Consider the following 19,366-nt stretch of genomic DNA (forward strand, 5'->3'; position numbering starts at 1 on the left):
AATTTTCTGAGATTACCTGTCTTATAAAAAGCTTACAGGGGATAGATAACCTTTTAATGTAATAAAATTAATTAGCTCACATTTGTTTTCAAGACAGAAAATGTCTTACACAGTAGTACCCAGGAGGTTGATCAAACTGTCACCTTTATTTTTATTCACAGGCAATTCCTGTACTCTCTGACTTCCCACAGGTTTGTATGTATACACATTTAATTATAGCATAGTGGTGCTAAATTTACAGCATTAGATATTTGTATTTTTCTTTGGGAAACAGTGCTTTCTACACACAAAGACTGTTACTGTTCACAGTTTTACTGTGCTGTTCATGTCTGATAATTCTTGAATGTTACTAATTTGTTTCAACTTTTAAGGAGTTAAAGCTTAAAGAACAAGCTTTGGTTTCTTCACTCCTTAACCAATCCGCAAATTAGTCACTGTAATGGACTTTTTTCAAAAAGCTGATACTTAACAATACTATAGAAACATCTTCCAGAATTAAGGACTCAATGTTTACATTTAGTACATATTTAGCAATCACTGGTAGGTGGCTCTTAGTGTTCATCCAGAGATTCTTAAGAGCATTACGCTTTGAAACAGATCATCCATCTTGAAAGCTCCAGGTGGTTCACCAAAATGCATCTGTCAAACCAGCAGGCTGTCAGCAGGTGGGGACGCAGGGAAGAGCACTGCCAAATGCTGTGCTGCTCATGGTCAGGAGCCTCAGCTCCAGCACAGCTCCAATGCAGTGGCTGACTCTCTTGATGTTGCATGCATGTAAAGTCTGGATTATTACAGTTATGAGAAGTTATCAGTTGTAGTAAGGGTTACATTAAGACTGCTGTTTCCATCAATACCCAAGGCACACTTGATCCATGGCCAGGCGTATTCTGTAACAGAAGACAATAATGGTAAGAAAATTTCCAGGTGCTTTGCTCTCAAAGTACTTCCTGAACTGACTGTAGCAGGATGCCACCAGGGGTGGAAGCAGCAGGTCTTCACCTTCTGCACTGCATGTGCACACTGCCTAAACTACTAGTTCACCCTCCCATTCCCTACCCTTCTGCTTTTCCCCCCTCTCACATCACACAGAGGCTAGGATCCCATCCTCTACCACAAACTCCCAAGACAGAATTTCAACACCACGCTCCCCTTGCCCTTACCTCACCACAGTAAAGATCACCCTGGACCATTATTTCCCTGCTTTCCCACCACACGCTCACAGATAACGGCCCTAGCACTGTATTCCTTTTCTTCATCAGAACCCAGCAATGCTGTGATATTCTGAGCCAGCAGTTGAGGTCATAGAGAAGAAAATACAGCAGTTCCCAACCTTGCTTCAGTACGAGATCATACTGGAGTTACAGGGCAACACCCTTGTCCTATAAAATGCACCAGCCATGCCCTTTTATGTTATGCAGCACAGTGGGATCCTCCAACTGGCTGTATCTTCCCCTGAGGGCCTTCAACAAGGAAATTAAAGGGTTACCGGGAAACTGGATCATTATACATGGGAGGGAACTAGTAATTATATGTTTTCCAAAATTAGTATTTGTAACTTAAGAGTAAGAACTTTACAGAGCAGGACATGTAAGAAGCTCTGTAGTGTTGGGCTCCATCTACCTCTTAGCTTCTGCTTCTCTAGCCACAGTGTAACTGGGAACATCGTTACCTGTCAATGGAGTATCCTCCTTCACAGACGTTGACCAAAGCATACAGCTGTCTCAGTGCATACTCATACTGAAATAAACATTGTTAATCATTTCAATGATGAAGAGCAGGTATTGCTTATCCATACTAAATTGTGGAAGCAATGCAGAGATACTATTAACATTCAAGGTGGTTATTTGCTCATCTTAACATAGGCTAAATGGATCTTTCTTCTGTGAACTTCATTAAGTGACTTCAGCTGCTGTTGCACACTGCCCCCTTAGGCAAGGCTCACCTATCCAATGAATTTCATTCAAAAAAAACCCACAAAAATCAAAACAAAAACACTAAAGAGGAACTGAAAGTTGAACAGAGCAATGTGGCCTCCTAATAGCCTAGTTGATTAGAAGCTTCAACTGAATGACTGCATCTGCTTTTCATTTGTATATAGCACTGAAATCTTAGGTAACTGCCAGATAATCCCATTACTTTCTGATAAAACAAATCAATGCTGTTGACTCATCCTACCACACACTATTTCCTGCTTAGGTTATCTTGCCTGACATCAGGACAGGGTTTTCTGGAATAGGATCTCTCTTATTCCTGTCTAAACAATGCTTAGCACAACAGGATTTGGTCCTCAACTGGGATACCAGGAAGAGTAGAAGTAGTAATAAAACCCCTGAACTAAGAAGTGGCCCTCAGGAATTCATCAAGACAATGGGAGTAGCAGCTAGGCTATGGAAAGGAAGTCTGCAACACACAATTATAATAGAGAAATCTGCATGTACCAGGATTATGAATTTGCAGTGGTGCTGCTGTGTTTGTGTTGCTAGTAGAGATGCTTCAAGCCAAAATACAAGGTAACTTTTACTGGCACTTCTCAGAAGGGAGCTGATGAACAGGCAGCACTAACTAGTAAAAATTAGGGAACACTTTTGGATTTTAGTAACCTTCTTGCCACATGTAGTGGAAGTGGCTTCCTGCTTCCAAAAACATTGCTTGCCTTTATCCAAAACTAAGCTGCAAGACTGCTCCCAGGTTAGCTTTTTAATAAAAGCTGATTTTGCAGACTACTGTGCTTGTTTTACTAGCACATATCAGGTGGTATCTAATGCTTGACTTACCAAGAACAAGTGCCAGTTGAAGCAATGGGCTTTGAAGTAGTTCACTGCTGACTGGTAGCAGTCATAATTGCTGATGGTCAGTCTGTCTGACAGAATTTGGTCAGTCTGTTCCTTTGATCCTGTTACTAAGGTGATGATCTTTCTCATGGATTCTTGGATAAATTCTTTCACCTGCACATAAAACAACAAGGCCTTAAAACATGATTTTTGTAAACCTAATTTGAAGACTTTGAATGAAATTTTTCTTTAAATGTCAACTTTTGGGTTCTTTTAAGGAATCCAGTTTTGCCATTTATTCTTAGCATGCTGTCTTTTGAACCTGTGTCTTAACACACAAATGAGAACTAGAGAGACAGAACACAGAACTCCTGGCATCCAAAATCACTCACTGCCCTTCTAGTGTTCTGCCAGACAAAAGACAACACCAAGGTTGGCTACCATTCTGAAGGAGCTATTTGGTTTGAGAGACTTCAGCTGTACTGAGACAAGAGTTTCTCTAATACCAAAGAATAACTGCTACCAACAAGAACCCCTATGGATGCAGATGAGGAATTTCCTAACAATAAAAGGTGTGAGATTACTTTTAAATTTGTTTACATTTGCCAAGATAATAACTACTGAATGTGCCTTGCAGAACAGAACCCTGAATTTTAAAGGAATAGTAAACCTCCAAATACAAGTTAGCTTCAATGTGCAAAACTGGAAGTAATCTCATTGGCTTCAGGGGTGTTCTGCCATTTTGTGTAATGGAAAAAATCTTAATTTTGCTTACTTCCAGGTGTGTCTTTATTGCTGCAGCAATCTTCTTAGCCTCATGAATGTTATTGGTAGCCATCAGCTTTCGTTTCATGATTGCAAGAGGCACATCAGGACTGGGTGTCAGGTCATAGTGTTCTACAGGTGGCAGAGAAATTGGGACAGCTTTCTTACCCAATCCCTGAAACTGCATCACTTTCATGGAGGAGATGCTCTGAAGGTTAGAAAGTAACAAATAGAAACTGTCAGTCACTCCAATAGGTTGTCTTCACTTTCCCATGCATACCTAACTAGCTTTACTGGAGAAAATAAAGATCATAGGATTGTGTGTGCCTATGCATGTTGGGCTGCCAAAAATAAGGGGCATTTTAATTTCCAAAACTCAGAGAGCAAAAAGTCTATCAGGTTAAGTAACCTTTTTTTTTTTTTTTCACAAATTTTTAATGTGTGCTTCTATTAACACATTGAATAACGGGACCATTATAAATGATGTATCATCTCTCAGCTCTTCCATTCAAGGGATCAATGTACTTATTACTACTTCATTAATATGATCTGCCTGAAAGTGCAAAATACTCTCCTTGCACTGAAGTGAAGTGTTAAATCACTAGCAGAGCTTGGAGAACAAGTCATGTCCTGACTCCTGGGCAAGGCTGTATTTCCTTTAGCATCAGAGCCATCATCTCTTAAATACAAAGTGTTTTTTTGAGATGAACGGTTTCATTTTCCAAATCAGCCCTGCCAATTTACAGTAATGTTTTTATTTTTATTTTTGAAGGGATGAAAGTATAAGTCACAAAAGGTTTTGAGATATATCTGACCAGGAGGCCCACTCAAACACATACCCTGTTTCCATACTGCATCACATGGCTGGTGTTGGTGCGTTTCTTCACCAGCTGAAACTGCTTGTGGAGTGTTTCTTTTCTTAGATCCTCCTGCATGAAGAAACTTCCATGTAGTCAGATACTTAAACTCAGCTATTCTAAAAATGCAAGGAAACCTGGAAAAGGTCCTAGCTGTCAGCATGTAGAATGAAGTACAGGACAAAAGCTATACAACCTTTGAAACAAATAAAAGTAAAAACTCAAAGAAGATTTGACAGCATATTCCCAAACTGCTTTTGGTGATCTAATATCCCAGCAAATGGGAAGAAGGGAGTGGGTTAGCATAAAAATGCTGGCAGATTTGTTTCATGAATACTGTTTGCTATTATGCAACAAGCAGGTTAGTCACAGTTCAGTATTTAAGGATGCCTGAAGCAGAGGTACAACTTACTTAACTGCCCAATTTGTTTAACAAATTTGAAAATAATTTCTCAAATTAGCATATCAAGATTATGTGAATTTGAAACTAGAAGTTAAGCAGTTTCTAATCTTATAAATAACAGAAGACAGTGTTTCTGAACATTAGTTTCAGAAATAAATTTAGTAGCCCAAACAAATACAGATTATATATAAATCTGAGTAGTGGTCGAATACTTCTACCAACTCCATTTGTTGATTTTAGTCTCATATAAAACCAAAGACTTTCACAAATCCTGTAAAGCAGCTCCTTTTAAAAACCTTTTTTTTCCATGCATGGAAATGCAAAAACCTCATCTAAACATCTTACCATATCTGAATCTTCCATCCAATTCACACTGTACCAGTCCCCAAGATAAGTCTGCCTTTCTTCATCATAGTAACATGCATAAGATGACTCTTTGGGATTGGCAGCTGTTGTTGCATAAACTGTGAAACAAAGTAATTTTTTATTTTTCTTTTTATTTTGTTAGGCTCCCCCATGATTGAGCACCTTGCTGCACGTGATGTATCTCCCTAAGTGTTTTGGCTTTCACTCTTTTACTTCTAAATAGCAGGAAAGAAAGAAGCCTGTTAGTCAGTCAGCCTCAGTGCTGTTCTAAGAACTCCTTCCTTGCTACCAAACATGTGCTCTGGGGTGTTTAGAAAAGAATATGCACTTCTGAGGGAAAAATCTACTCTAGAAAAAACTGCTGAGAACACTGCACTGACAACCATCTACACAGTAATTTTCTTTATTACAATATAATGGACTTTTCCCCAAACTTAGAGTAAATCCCATGTATCATCTTTTCTTCCAGAAAATGCAACATTCTTAGTAATATCCCATCTTGGATAACACTCTCAGAAAAGCAAAACAAACCTCTGCAACATCTGCCCCAAGCACAGTGTTCCCAGTAAGTTACCTATAACACAATAGACATGCTGTAAACACATCTTTACAGGTATTACAAAAAGCTGTTTTGGCTTTTTGCCAAACTCAACTCCTAGCATACTTGTGTAACTGAAGGAAAGTTCAAGTTTCAAAATGAAAGTGTTAGGTCACTTTTACAGAGCTACAGCATCGTTTTCTAATCAGTGTACCTGAAGTTCAAAAGCCAAAAAACCCCTCTTATATCTTGTCTTTGTAAAGTCCAAGTGCTGTTCTTACCATCCATTATAATGCTTACTAAGTAGACAGTTAAGCTTTTTGGCTCACCATTGAAGGCTGCCCAAGACAGCTTTGGAGTGTAATACATAAATCATCAATTTTCTGCCTTTGTAAGTCTATGGCAGAGCTGGTGGTAAAACCAGAGCTCTCAGATGGAAAATTTCTAGTAGAAAAAATTGAAAAATGCTGATTCACTACTAAGCATTTATTTTGAACAAGTGTCAATATGACACATTGTGTGTACTTTCTGTAAATCCTTTGTAGGGATGTAAGAACCCTGGTGGGTGACAAGACAACATGCTGCAGGGTTAAGAACCAGAAACCCATGGAAAGGCACACAGCTGGTCAACCCTGGAATAACAGATTCAAAACTACAAGCCAGAGCACCCAAGCTCCCTGCAACAGAGCAGCAGTTTGAAAAGGCTGTGATTCCTCACATCCTACTCAAGGCTGAGCTCACAGCTTTGCAGCAGGAAGCTTAGAAACCCTGAAAAATCTTGAGTTCCACTTCCTGGGGTATTGGGCAAATGAGCATGGCAAAACTGCCTGTCTAGGATGTCTACCAAGTGCCTTTGTTACTCAGTGAAACTGATGGCAGGAACTTGACACCAGCACTGAGGCTGTCAAATGTCAGTAAAACTTAACTGCTACCAGTCAAGGGTAACCACATAGTTCCTGAAAAGAAAATACTTTTTCAGCTTCTCATTTGTAAGAAACTGAAAGCCCTGATAAGTCTTTATGAGATTATATTAACTCCTTAACAGGAACCTCCTATAAATGGAAAATATTATTTTCTCTAACACTTCTGCTTCCCTGCTAAAACTGTAAAATGTCTTGAACATATCCTTGACAGAGTAACTTGTTAGGTCCTGCCTGTGACAAGTTGCAACATTCACATTGTTAAGTTAACTGATTGCTCACCATTTATATTATCAGGCAAATGATTCATCATAGATCCAGACTCGCAGGCTTCAATGTAAAACACCATCTATAAAATAAATCAGACCTTAAGCATTTCCATAAGGAGAAGGAGAAAAGTCCTTCAGTGCTTTTCAGCTGTAGCTAGTTGACCTGTACGCTATCCCTGAAACAAAAAGTTTCCACAATGCTACAAAATAAAACACAAAACAAATAGATTAATTTTTCCTTTTGGAAATTAAACTACGTGAAAAGGGGAAACAATCACAATTAAAAGATGCTAAGAATCTCTACAGAATCCACAGGGATTTACTGAGTAACAAAACACACGACAAATCAGAGTCCTTCTTTAGGCACAGCAATGTATGATTCCTGAATGTAATATTTCTGAAACGAAGAGCCAGCCCCTATTGGTTCCATGTACGTAGGAACCAATGTGTTCCTAAATACAGCAAATTATAGTGGACAGATTACCACAGAAAGTTGTTTTAAACAGGCAAGCCACTAAAATATTCTAAATATTAGGTTTTCTGCTTGAAATTACTTGTGATGAAACAAATGCACAGAATTCTCTGGCAGGAGGTACAGTCTCTCAAACATTAGTAACTGTAAGAGAAACATGAGGTATAGACAAACTTCCTGTACAGTGCAGTTTGAAGTCAACAAAGCACAGGAAGAACAGGTCAGGTATTGAGGGTGCTGGCAGTTACAGATGCTGTTTCTCCATCTTTGGTCAGAATATATACTGTATCAAAAGGCAGCACACTGTGTCTCAACCTTGACTGCAAATAGACAGTAAACTGAAAGTGGAAAAAGAACATTTTGAGAGGATCAATCCTTGTAAGTGCAAAATTCTAATCCAATTTCATTGAATGGCAGTATCTTCCTCCTGCTTTAAATGACCCTGAAAATGAAGATAAATCTCTTCCATGCCAGCTGCTCTTTTAATCTCAGAACTTCTGATATGCTTGCTTACCTTCCGGTATTTTCTGTGACGATACATGTACCAAATAGTCTTATTCAAGTCCTTCACATGAAGCTGTAAAATAAGAAGGTTTGTATTAAAACCACGTATGTTCAACAGACACACAATTCACTTAATAGGAACAACATGAGTGTTGAATGTTTCCTATTAAATATATACAGTACTTTGCCTTTCTGAAATACAATGTTCTAGTATTTACCACTCCAGAAAATATGAGCCATGGTTCCAGATGATCTATACAGTGCATCAGAGAGCCAGGTCATACCTGTGTGAAGTAGTTTGCTTGGACCACCAAAGTCCAACAAAATATTAAATGACAGAACTTTATTTCAATTTGAATGCTTCATATTCAAACTGGAACAAATCCAGACTGGGGTGATGAGGAGAACATTGTGCCTTTACTGCCTACTCCCTCAATATGGCAGCATAACAAATATTTGTATTTTAAATATATGACTTATTATTTTAGTCTGTCACTATAAGAATGCTTTACAGAAACAAAGTAACCTTCAAAAGTGCTTACATCGTCTTCAGGAAAAGCCAGAAGTCCTGGAGCTCCATGGTCAGTGAAATAAACAAAGACATGATCCTTGGGGCCACTGTAATGAAAAAATTGCAAACAAATTCTTTCTAACCAGTCCAAATTAATCTTCATTACAACAACAACGATCTGCTTCTTAATGCCAAGACACATCAATATTTGGAAGTAATACAGCTGAAGCACCTCCTTTTCTTAGTGGTATTTTCTCCTCCTAAAGCACACTGCTTTGGGTGCTTGTGTGAGGAGACAAGTGTCTGCAAAAAGGAAGGCAAATAGGAATACAGGCTAGTCCCTCAAGCATAGGGAATACAGCAATTACACTTCACATTTCAAACTGCAAAATGATTGCTGGTTAGGGAGGGGCTGGTATGTTGAGTTTGGCAGGAACACAATTGTTTTTTTTACTGTCTATCTGAAGAATTTGTTATACTGTGGACATTTGTAGCAGTTTGGTAAAAGGAATGTTTTTGTAACTAAGTTATACTGAGGCACCAATAATACAGGGATAAACCATAAAAAGTTCTTTGATAAGATCCCTGTTGTTATCTGTATGGCCATACTTAGCCAAATCAGCCTCAGAAGAACCCTCAGTGGGTCACGCACTGCATGCTCACAGGCATGGATTCCCTAGCATCTCTGTAGTCCATTGTCTGCCATAGGTTTTTATTGCACTCTAAATCAAACAAATAATGTTTGGGTGATAGGTCTTGCACTAACAACCATCTCTGAACAAGGATTTTGCTTTTATCTGTTCAGGGACGACTAAAGACAAAATGACGTGAACAGATTGGAAGGAGATCCCAAGCACCCCTCCACTGCTCTGTATCAAGTGGTCCACAAATCTGTATTTCCTCTTGCTCTTTCCTGACTGCGAAGAGGTACAACTGCAGCAGCTCAAGGGGACACTGTCCAGCCTTTGCCTGGCCAATAAGCTGCTGGTTAGGGAATAAAGTGGAAGCAATCTACAAGCCTTTTGGACAGACAATAATGAGTTCCTGTCCCACTCAATAGCAGAAGTCAGGCCAATTAGAAATTCAGACAAGAGAGTCTAACAAAGAAAGCTTAAGTGTTATTTTTCTGGCTCCCACTCTTGACCCTAAGTGCAAAAAAATTGATTCAGGTGAAATGTAAATAACTAAGACTTTATGTGGGTCCCAGCTGTCTCTCCTGAGTAGCTAAGAGTCTTTAGCCCTCTGCATAGCCAATCCCTTATTTAATTTGTAACATCAAGCTTTCACAGGTAAGGTATGTTCTCAAGTACTTTTTTTTTTTTTAAACAAAAAGTGCTTTAGAGTCACCACTTGACTCATTCCAGCTACTAGAAGAGAACAATCTAATAACTGTGCAGCAGTTTAGTAACTTTTTGCCTGCATGCCTTGCATATATCCTTTTCTATCAAAGCTTTTCATGATGAAGTTTAAAATACTGAAAGCAATAGCTTATTCAACAACTGTTGTGCTCCTTCATTTCTATTCTTCCCAATGCCAGGGCGTGATTATTCTTTTCTGTTTCATTGCTTTGTCTCTAGAATTAAACTGTCAGATGACAACAAATACACATTTTTTCTTTAACTAGGTTATTCTTTCCAAAAGGTCAAATTTAAATTCTTAAAAGGTTTTACAGGAAATACTACACATAGAAAAATACAACATGTAACTGTTGAACTGCAGTACTGAGTCATAAACAGATCACACCTCAGAAAATAGGCATAATATAATAAAATCATACTTTCAAAATGTCAAACTCTGTAAAAGCAAGATAAATAAATGACATCAGGCATCTTTCCAAGAGGCTTTCTAATTAGGCCCTCAAATTTATTGCTTTTATTCTTGAATCGCCTAAATTGCATAAGGTTTTGTAAACTACCTCCACTAATCATAGATCTTACATTCTGCTTAGCCAGTCTACAATTTATTATTGTTCATGTATTAGAACACTGACAAACTTAATCATTTGTGCAACTTAGTTTACAAATACCTGAAGCACAATATATCAATTATCAGGTTAATTGCATATACAACTTTTTTTAATCACAATGTTTTTTGCATCAAACTATAATCCCATTTCATTACATTCAAAGCCTCAATAACCTTACATCTGACAAAAAGACCATAGCTAGGATTAGACATGCAATTCTTTCAGCTGATGACCTGTTTAAACTACCTCTGTCCCTCTGCTACTGATTGCTAAGTCTCACCAGTTCAGGTGACTGATACAACTGCTCACATACATTAAGCCAAGCTTCAGCAAACCCCTTCTAGATCTCTCCAAACCTTAATAAACTCTAGTTCAATAGCCAGTCTTGCAAAAGACAATGGTTTAAATAGCAAATACCTTAATATAGTTGACACTATCCTCTAGAGACTTCATAACTTAACCTATACTGGACCCCATACCAGACAAATATCAGCAGTTGCTTCTTGGTATTGGACAGTTTAAGAAACCAGAACCATTTTATTTCTAATGTGAATGACCTGGAATTACCATCAATAGTCTTGCCAAATTCTCAGGTTCCTTGTTTTGTTGAAATCAGTGCCAACACACAACTACACATGCAACTATTTTCTAAATAAAACTTCTCTTACCTTTTCAATACTTTTCCTGATCCCACCCCCTTCATCGCCTCTGCATCTCCTCTGAGAATAGCAAGGAAATTCTTTGGAGTGACATCCTAAGGATTTAAGAGGATTACAGTTAAATCTGATCATACAAACAACAAAATCTTCATTTAGAAAGTTGGCTTCAGAAAGTCAGAATCCATGCATGGATGACAAGTTTAGCTGGCCATCCTTTCCAATCTATCATTATATCATCTACTAGCCACTGATGTCTCACTCAGATCCTGAATCATGAAATCACCATGTGGTGGGAGTACTGTTCTGATTTTAATGAAACAATCTTACACAGCTATTTTTCAGATTGAGTTACAACATTTAGGAATGCAAGACTTTTATTTTACGTGCCAACACAGAAACAATATGTTTGTTTTTATGACCACTGCTTCACTTCAAATAAACATTCATATTAGGAACATCAAACTTTATGCCAAAGCATGCAGGCAAATAAGATGGAAGCTTTGTACTATGTGCATTTTGGAGTGTAAGCTACAGGCTGGACACCAGCTAATGCTGAATCTTCCCTGGGAAATGGTGTTTCATTCTTACCTCCTTTGTATAATCCTTGGGCACTCCAGCATACACATCTGAGCCATTAGGTCTATTGATGACAATGCCTTTTGTTGGATTTCTGAAAATTAAATGGAACATAAACGCAAATAATTAGTCATGTGCCATTCAAGGGCCACAAAAAAGTAGGAAACCATGTAAACTGTCCAGACTGGCCAGCTTGCCTGAGAAAGCACACAGGTACCTTCCACCACACATTGTTAAAGTGATCTCAGAATATAATGTCCTTTCCAATTCTGTCAAGTTACACCTGCTTGCCTCAGGTGTCCTTACCCTCAGAGTACCTTCTAGTATCCCACCTTAGATCATGTTGCTTAATCTGAAGATAGATGGGTGGTCTCTTATACTATCATTGTTCTACTTTCAGTCTTGCCTTTAGTCTCCTTTATTCTTTGCTCCCAGTGGTGCTGTGCATGAGAAGTCTGCTGATGTCTGCTGAAGTTGTCTCAGAATTAGAGGCTGCATAACTGGACTGTTTCAGATAGAAAGCAATTACATGCTCTGGACAGTCACCAGAATGGGACATGTACACTTTCTTGATGAACGTATGTTCTGGGAATAAATCTAATAATGTCCTTTCAAAAATACTCATGCAAGTCATACCCAGAGCTTCCCTATGTTTGTGGGTTTAGGCTGTTTATCTGCTGTCAACTGTTCTTATGCCTGAGAGTTAGTATCACTTACACTTTACTCTCATAATGATGAAGCTCTGAAGTCTTCAGCGTCACAGCTGATAATAAGTTGTGGAGTAAGGCTTAGAAAGCTCTTTAGCACATTTCAAAGGTGAATTATTGTGCTGATGGATAAAACACCTCTATGCATATCAGAGATGGTTTTGAAGGCTTTTCTTACAAAACTACTACAAGATCAAAATAGATTGGGGAGTATAGCATATTTGCTATAACCATATAGCTTGTGACTAGTGCATGTTCATCACTTACTCATCATTATCAGCAATGTCATCATACATCATGACAATGATCTGTTCATCTGGAATTCCATTTCGGTGTACAATCTGGTATGCGTGGCACACATCTGCCTGAAATTAAGCAGATTTTCATTACTAGCTTTAAGAGAGATTTTGCATTTGAGAACAGAAGAAATATAGTTTTGCAGGCCAAAGAGCAGGCTATTGTCCAAAAGAAACTGCATTTAAATATAAAGGGTAGCTAGAGGGCTGAAATGCACAGGTTAAACCAAAATGCAATGCTTTTCTCTGACTAGAAGTAGGTGCATTAATAAATGAGACTATTATTAACATCTCTCTCTTACCTATTTTGATTTAGTTAAACAGAAACCAGAAGTTACTTTAGGCTTGGTAGAGATAACAAAATTTAACAAATGGTTCTGTGACAAAATCTAAATATAAACACAGACAAATCCAAAGTGTGCTAAGCAGAAGAATAAGAGAGCTGGATTTCCACCAATTTCAATCACCACCAAGTTCTGCACCAAACCTGCATGACTCAGCATCAAAGACTGTCCTTGGCTTAATCCAGTATGGCTTACTAATCTCACCTCTGCAAAGATTGTACTAAATTTTGTTTTACTAGATGAGAATTTTAGTCAAGGACAATATCCTTTTTAAATTATGCATTTCTTACATAGCAATACTGAAACAACATCAGGGCAAGAAAACAGTTCAGTAGAAAACAGAATGCAGGATTTCTATTCAGGGTCTTTTCCTGGCTTGTACACAATACAAATAAGCAGATTTTCTTTACAGAACCATCTTCCCATGGCACAGAAATAACATCACTCAAAGTCATTTTACAGTAAATGCAAACCTCTATCAGAATGCTAAATTCTTAGTAACCCCAGCCCAAACAAGGCTATTTTTATACTTGCAGTCTGTGAATGACCTAATGGGATACCAACAATCATTCCTAAACTCCAGAACTACAACCTATCACATGCTAGAAAAGCTGTGCAGATTTAATTGAAGAAATCTGTTCTAACAAATGCATATTCCAAATGCAGGCAAGAAGCAAGCTTTAAAGCTTACATTGGTTGAACTAATCTAATTTGCTAATTTGTAAGCCATACTGAAGTAGTTTAAGTGGACCTATGACCTCAGATGACTGAGGAATCGTAGTGATTTTTTACTACTTTAACTTAAAGGACACTGTAAAATCCTGTCACTTCCCTGGTCCAAGCCTAGCTGAAGCTGAAAAGAGAGAGTAACTGTGCAAAATCCTGGGAAGGGTAAGGCACAGCAAGTATTTTCACATGACTAACCCTGAAGTTAAATTGTCCTACTACACCCATCATCCTATGTTCTCTTCCACCTGTCCCAGACTATCTCCACTGTTTAGTTTCCCATTTCCTTGTATGGCATTACACCAGCTGCTGCCTCAACAAGTCAAAAGGTTAAAGAGGGTTACAAAGGCACCACATATAATAGGAATCAGCAGAGCACAGGTCTGACTAAACAAGTATTTGGTTTTCAGAAGCAACCTAAGCAAAAGTAGAAGAACACACTAACTGAAGCATCTCTGCACTGATTGATAATTAGATCATGGATCCCCTCCCACCCTCAAGAATTAATACACTTGTGTTATGCTCACAGAAACAGCATAGGTTGGAAACACAAGGAAATGCTTAGACATACTATAGTGGCATAATAACATCTTCCTCAACCAACAAGTGTCTGTGCTCCTATAGACATGTGGCTGGCCAGTAGAGACTTCAGAGGTGTTTTTAATTAATACCAAAGTAGCCAAAATTAGTTGAACTTTGTAAACACATAACATCCACTTTTTGGTCTCCTCTCCTTTCTTCCAGCTCACTGGCTTGCTCACTATGTCCTGCCATACTTCGAAAACAGCAATGCCTGGTGGTAAATTTAATGGCAACTATACCAGCGGGTAGCACAATTGTATCACCAACACAGGCGAAGTAGCAAAGCCATGTTCTGCTGCTAAAATTCCATTGACTAAAGTAGGACAGTTCTAAGTAAATGGTTGGGGTTTCGTTGTTTTGGGGTTTTTTTTTGTTTTGTTTTGTTTTTTAATTGAGTTAGATTACCTGACTGGCCACCTCTGATGCTGGTCATACAGTGTACATGTAAAAAACACAACAAGCTCTATAAAACCACAATAGGAAAAGTGCTGCAAGAGTAGGGAAGAGTATGTGAATCTAGAATATTTCCTGTTGATGTGTAACTGCCTCTCAAGTACTGCTATTTGAGTGCTGTTTCTTCCAGAAATATTTCTGGCATAGCAGTACATGGAAACCACCCTGAAAGAGCCAGCTAATATTGTTCCATGTCTCTCATTGGTATTATTCTTGTTGGTTTAGTATGTGAAATTAACACTATGAACATTTAGTGGATTAATCATCACTAAATGCAAACCTTGCTTCTGTGGCCATGATTCAGGGTAAGGAGCAGCTGCCCTGCACAGTACAGAACAGAAACTGTACAGCTACTGCACAACTGCCCTCACATGCCAGCACCAAAATGGATGCTCTTAATGGCATGCTTCAGACCTTTTTTCCCCTGTTTACTCTAAACCTGTGTCGAGATAAGCAAATAATTCCACCTCTGATCCCCATGCTTTCAAAATCTTTTATCCTAGGATGGGCATTTTGGGTGAACTTTTAAAAGGAAAACAACAACATCCCAACTTTTCTATGCCATACAGCTGTTTCCACATTTGAGTGACACAGTTTTCAAGAAGACTGCTTGGAGCAGGGACTTTTCAAAAAATCAGATTGTTTAATGACACATGCATGCATAAGTAATTCCTTAAGGGGAAAGCTTGGACTTCCGTGAAATTGGTTGCTTCTGGTCTTATGACTGTTAGGTTTATGGCTAAAAAGCATGTGTAACGAACATTGCAAAGTGACACTGACACCATTCCCTTGACAAGTACACTGAAATGTCACTGCCTAAAAAACAATAGCGTCTAATATATAAGCATAGTGAAACAGTAGGTCTGAAATGCCAGCCACACTTCACTCCCTTGACTAAGTATACATCAGTGAATCAGCCAAAAAACAGTAACTGTATCAAGAACTTAGGAATGGCTTCTCTCGTAACTTATGAACATTTTGGAAGCACAGTGATGAAATATTAATTGAAGCCAAGTAGCCAAGGCATTCTTAATGCTACCTGCAAGACTGGAGAATTTAGCAAATTTAGTCCTGGGCTGAGATATCACACTGGTTGACAGTGTCCAAAGCCCTGAATAAATGCAGTCCCTGGCTCATAAAACTCAGTAGAGTGTAAAACTAAAAACAACTGGAAACAGACCCATATATGTAAATGCAAATGTTTTTGTTCTCAGCATTTTAATTTTGCCAGACTTTTTCAGCTATTTTTCTCAAGTATGTATTCCATCTTTAGTAAGGTTGTGTTTCATATCAGGCTTTTCCATTGACTATACCTTTTGAGGATCCAGAAAGTATCCAGAAAGTGTCTCTTTCTGATGTGTTTGTGAAGCCAGCTTTAGGTTTGAGTCAGCTGGTACTATGATCTCCCAGGAGATGCAGAAGTATATATACAAAATGTTGTTTCTCTTAAGAACTAGTTTTTTAGCTCATTCTCTGTATCTACCAGCAGTATCTAGTGTTGTATTTGCTCATGTATGTCACTAAGCTTTCCAGAGATATATCATTTAGCTCTATGCACAGAAGAGAGCTGAGCCACTGACCCAGGGAATGGGGGGAGTACTCTTAGTGTTTAGTTGCACTTAGGGAAAAGCAGCCAGTCCAGTACTAAAGAAATTGTTACAGGGAAGTCAGAATAACTGCTGAGGAGCAGAGAGCAGCATGTCGATAATCCTTCCACAAACCAAGCAGCAACTCTTCTCAAAAACACTACGATATGGGTAAAAACACCAAAGAACTGAGAAGCCACAAGCATAAAACAATGCACTACCTAGCTTTGCCAAGACCAGAAGCCTATCACATTGGGTTATACAGTCTGATTCAAAACAATTTAATTTAGGAACTTGAAAAGTGTAAGTGTGTAAGACAAATTTAAACCATCCTAGTTAGGAAAAGACCCAGCTAAACCAATACAGAGGAAGTGCGTGCCTGCCAAGTGTGAATCTCACTCATAGATAAGTGCAAATGGTGGTTTTCTCCTTATCTTGTCGACATTTGAGGTTTGCACCACAGATAGTGGATCCCAACTACTGACAGCTGAATTACAAGTCTTAGGAGGAGTTTCAGATTCCTTGTGGCTACAGGTGCAGACTCCATGCTTACATGGTCTGCACAGTCTTTACAAACTTAAGCGAATTAGAGGAGAACGTTTTATTCTGCAGTTTCTCCATTGAAAGGCAAATAATTACACAGATCTGCACCCCTCGAGCACTGCTTTGCTTTCTGACAGTACAGGCAATATTCCATTAAAAAATAACATATTTCTCCATGGTAAACACATGCAATGACTTCCATGATGGATTGAACACAGAACTCAAAAGGCCAAGTCCTACTCCTGGTTCCACTGCAAGGCTCACTGACATAAAGGTTAGGTCCATACTTGGGCAATTGCAGAAAAGGAATTATCACGAGGCACAGCTTCAGAAGTGTAGGGTTTAAAGAATGAATGTTGCTATATTAATGCCTCCTAGAGTGGAAGGGAGCCAGTGAGACTGGTTATACAGCAATAGCAACAACTAGAGCACAACTCAATAATTATATTTACACACCCAAGGGCAGGCAGTGATGAAGTGCATTAGTATTCTCGTAATTGTTTTCCAATTTCAACTTAAAGGTATTTTTAAAGATTTATTTTGAAATAGGAATAGTTTATATTAAGGCTTAATATTTGAACAATGCTTATCAGGCAATAGACACAGTGCAAGGAGCTGGCAACATTCCTAAAACCTGTTTGTCAAAGTGTTGAGCTTGCATTTGCCAGTAACTTGTTCTTCAGATGCCACAACGTTGTCAACCTGGTTCATTTAGTTTTAAGCTCACTGTGCTGAAAGTTAAAACTGATTGTGAGCTGAGGGGGAGGAGAAACAAACATAAATCCCAGCATGCTCCACACACAGAAGGCTCGTTTCTTCCTCAATCAACACAAATAGAGAGGACAAAGCCTCTCTAGCTTTTACAGACAGTTGCATTAAAAATAATAAATACTTGAAAAATCTGTGTTCAGCAAATCAGCTTTATACATGTATCCCGTACATTTAATAATAGTTATATTTTTAAATGCTGGTTTTGTACACTAGGGTTCCAATCTCTGTACAAGTTTACCTTAACCAACAATAGTCCTGTTTACTATTTTCCTAACATTTATAAATATATAAATGTACACATAAATCAGAATTAAATGGACTATGTTATCCAGGAAAGAAAGAGGTAGCTCCAAGTTTAGAGCAAAGATTGAAATAAAGTGCAGGTTAATCTAAGGGATTACCCAAGAATTCCCCAAAGGGAAAAACTGCCATAGTCTCCTAGCTGCTGCTGCTAAGTCTTGAACTTAGACTTAAGTCACTTGGATTTAATCCTAACCACTCTGACACTTAGTCCACAATTTCACAACACACTGACTTTGACAGCAGTGTCAAACTCAAGAGTTTCTGCTCCCTTTTCTCCTGTTTCTGCTGTTCATTTTGACCCCTGCACCCCAGTGCAGTGAACATACCCTTCTTGTGCCAACACAACTCTGCAGACATGCTGTTGATCAGAGCTAGCAAACTGATGCAGGTTAAAAGGAAACCACTTCTGCATGCCCTCCACCCCAGAAAAACATATGCTGCATTTTCAGGCTTTGCAGATTTTCTTTAAGTGAGAGAGAAGGGAGCTTTTTCATAACATGAGAAAAACTAATGGAAAGAAACATGCATTTGTCTCAAAATGAGATTTAATTCAAGACTTCATTTATTCACCTGCAAGTTGGGGTCAGATCCTCTAGCCTAGTAACAGAATATTTAACCTAAATGATACAGGCCTCCCAGGATGCAGAAGCATGGTTAGAGGAAGAATACTGCTCCTCCTACTAATGACAGCTTTTCAAAAGATATACAAATAGCAAAAAGAGCAGCAGAAGAGAATTTCTGGGGTGAGAATGACAAGAATTAAGACTGGGCTGTGAATGAATCTTGTTGCTATTCATTTGAAAGCTGCACACTCCTGCAAGTCTAGAAGTAGCAGCACTTGCCCAAATGACAGAAGGACTGGACTAGCCTAAGCAACTTTCATCTCCCTACAAGTCCCACAGCAGTCATTTTCTGGAGCATGGCCAGCATCAGCATGAGGGACAAGTGGTCCTTACCTGGTGTCGATAGTTGTACCAGCCATTCGAACCTGCCACAATCACCACCCAGTGCTTGCCTCCATCTTCCGGTTCTTCCATGGGAAATGTGCTGATGCCCAGAGCACAGCACAGCAGCACAACTGCTTTCACTATCATCTCTTCACTTTATTTACTCCACAGGTGTGAGGGGAGAAAATTCCTAATGAAGAAGTTTGAGAGAAGTAGATCAGAGGACATTAGTCAAAAACAAATGTAGAACAGACAACTAGAAGCTTTTCTTGCTATTGAGATGGGTAGGATTTTTTTTGGTTTTGTGTGTTTGCTAGACCATACAACCCACAGTACAATTTCTAGTCATATCTTCCTTTAGTACCAAAGCTGCTGCTAGTTATAAGAATTTTCTGTCAGCTTTCAAATCTGACTGAAAGCAATTCTGAAAAGGACAACCAAGTCTTGCAGCTCCCTCTGGTTGTTCGGTTCTATAAGAGCTGGTAATGAATAAGCCTCAAATACAGAGCAAGCCTCACTATCAAGTATTTC

General features: G+C 38.7%; 1 protein-coding gene across 1 annotated transcript; it reads right to left on the reverse strand.

Moving 5' to 3' along the window:
* Positions 1-632: 632 nt before the first annotated feature.
* LGMN (legumain) lies at positions 633-19,001 on the reverse strand. The gene is made up of 13 exons (XM_010003723.1): positions 18,845-19,001; positions 12,552-12,649; positions 11,590-11,671; positions 11,011-11,096; positions 8,408-8,483; positions 7,876-7,938; positions 6,903-6,969; positions 5,142-5,260; positions 4,376-4,465; positions 3,547-3,744; positions 2,775-2,945; positions 1,670-1,737; positions 633-887 (listed from the first exon to the last, which is right to left on the reverse strand). The coding sequence occupies exons 1-13, from the start codon at positions 18,980-18,982 to the stop codon at positions 848-850; spliced, it is 1,296 nt and encodes a 431-aa protein (XP_010002025.1). The 5' UTR covers positions 18,983-19,001; the 3' UTR covers positions 633-847.
* Positions 19,002-19,366: the final 365 nt, after the last annotated feature.

This window comes from Chaetura pelagica, unplaced genomic scaffold (genome assembly GCF_000747805.2).
Source record: "Chaetura pelagica isolate M959 unplaced genomic scaffold, ChaPel_1.0 scaffold48, whole genome shotgun sequence".
In the NCBI taxonomy this organism is placed as follows: domain Eukaryota; kingdom Metazoa; phylum Chordata; class Aves; order Apodiformes; family Apodidae; genus Chaetura; species Chaetura pelagica.

Coding starts and splice junctions, on each gene's coding strand:
- LGMN (XM_010003723.1), bottom strand. CDS start 18,982: ATGATAGTGAAAGCAGTTGTGCTGCTGTGCTGTGCTCTGGGCATCAGC. Junction 7,939..8,407: donor TGGCTTTTCCTGAAGACGAT/GTAAGCACTTTT, acceptor CTTATTTTACAG/CTTCATGTGAAGGACTTGAA. Junction 5,261..6,902: donor TTTGCCTGATAATATAAATG/GTGAGCAATCAG, acceptor TTTGTTTCACAG/TTTATGCAACAACAGCTGCC.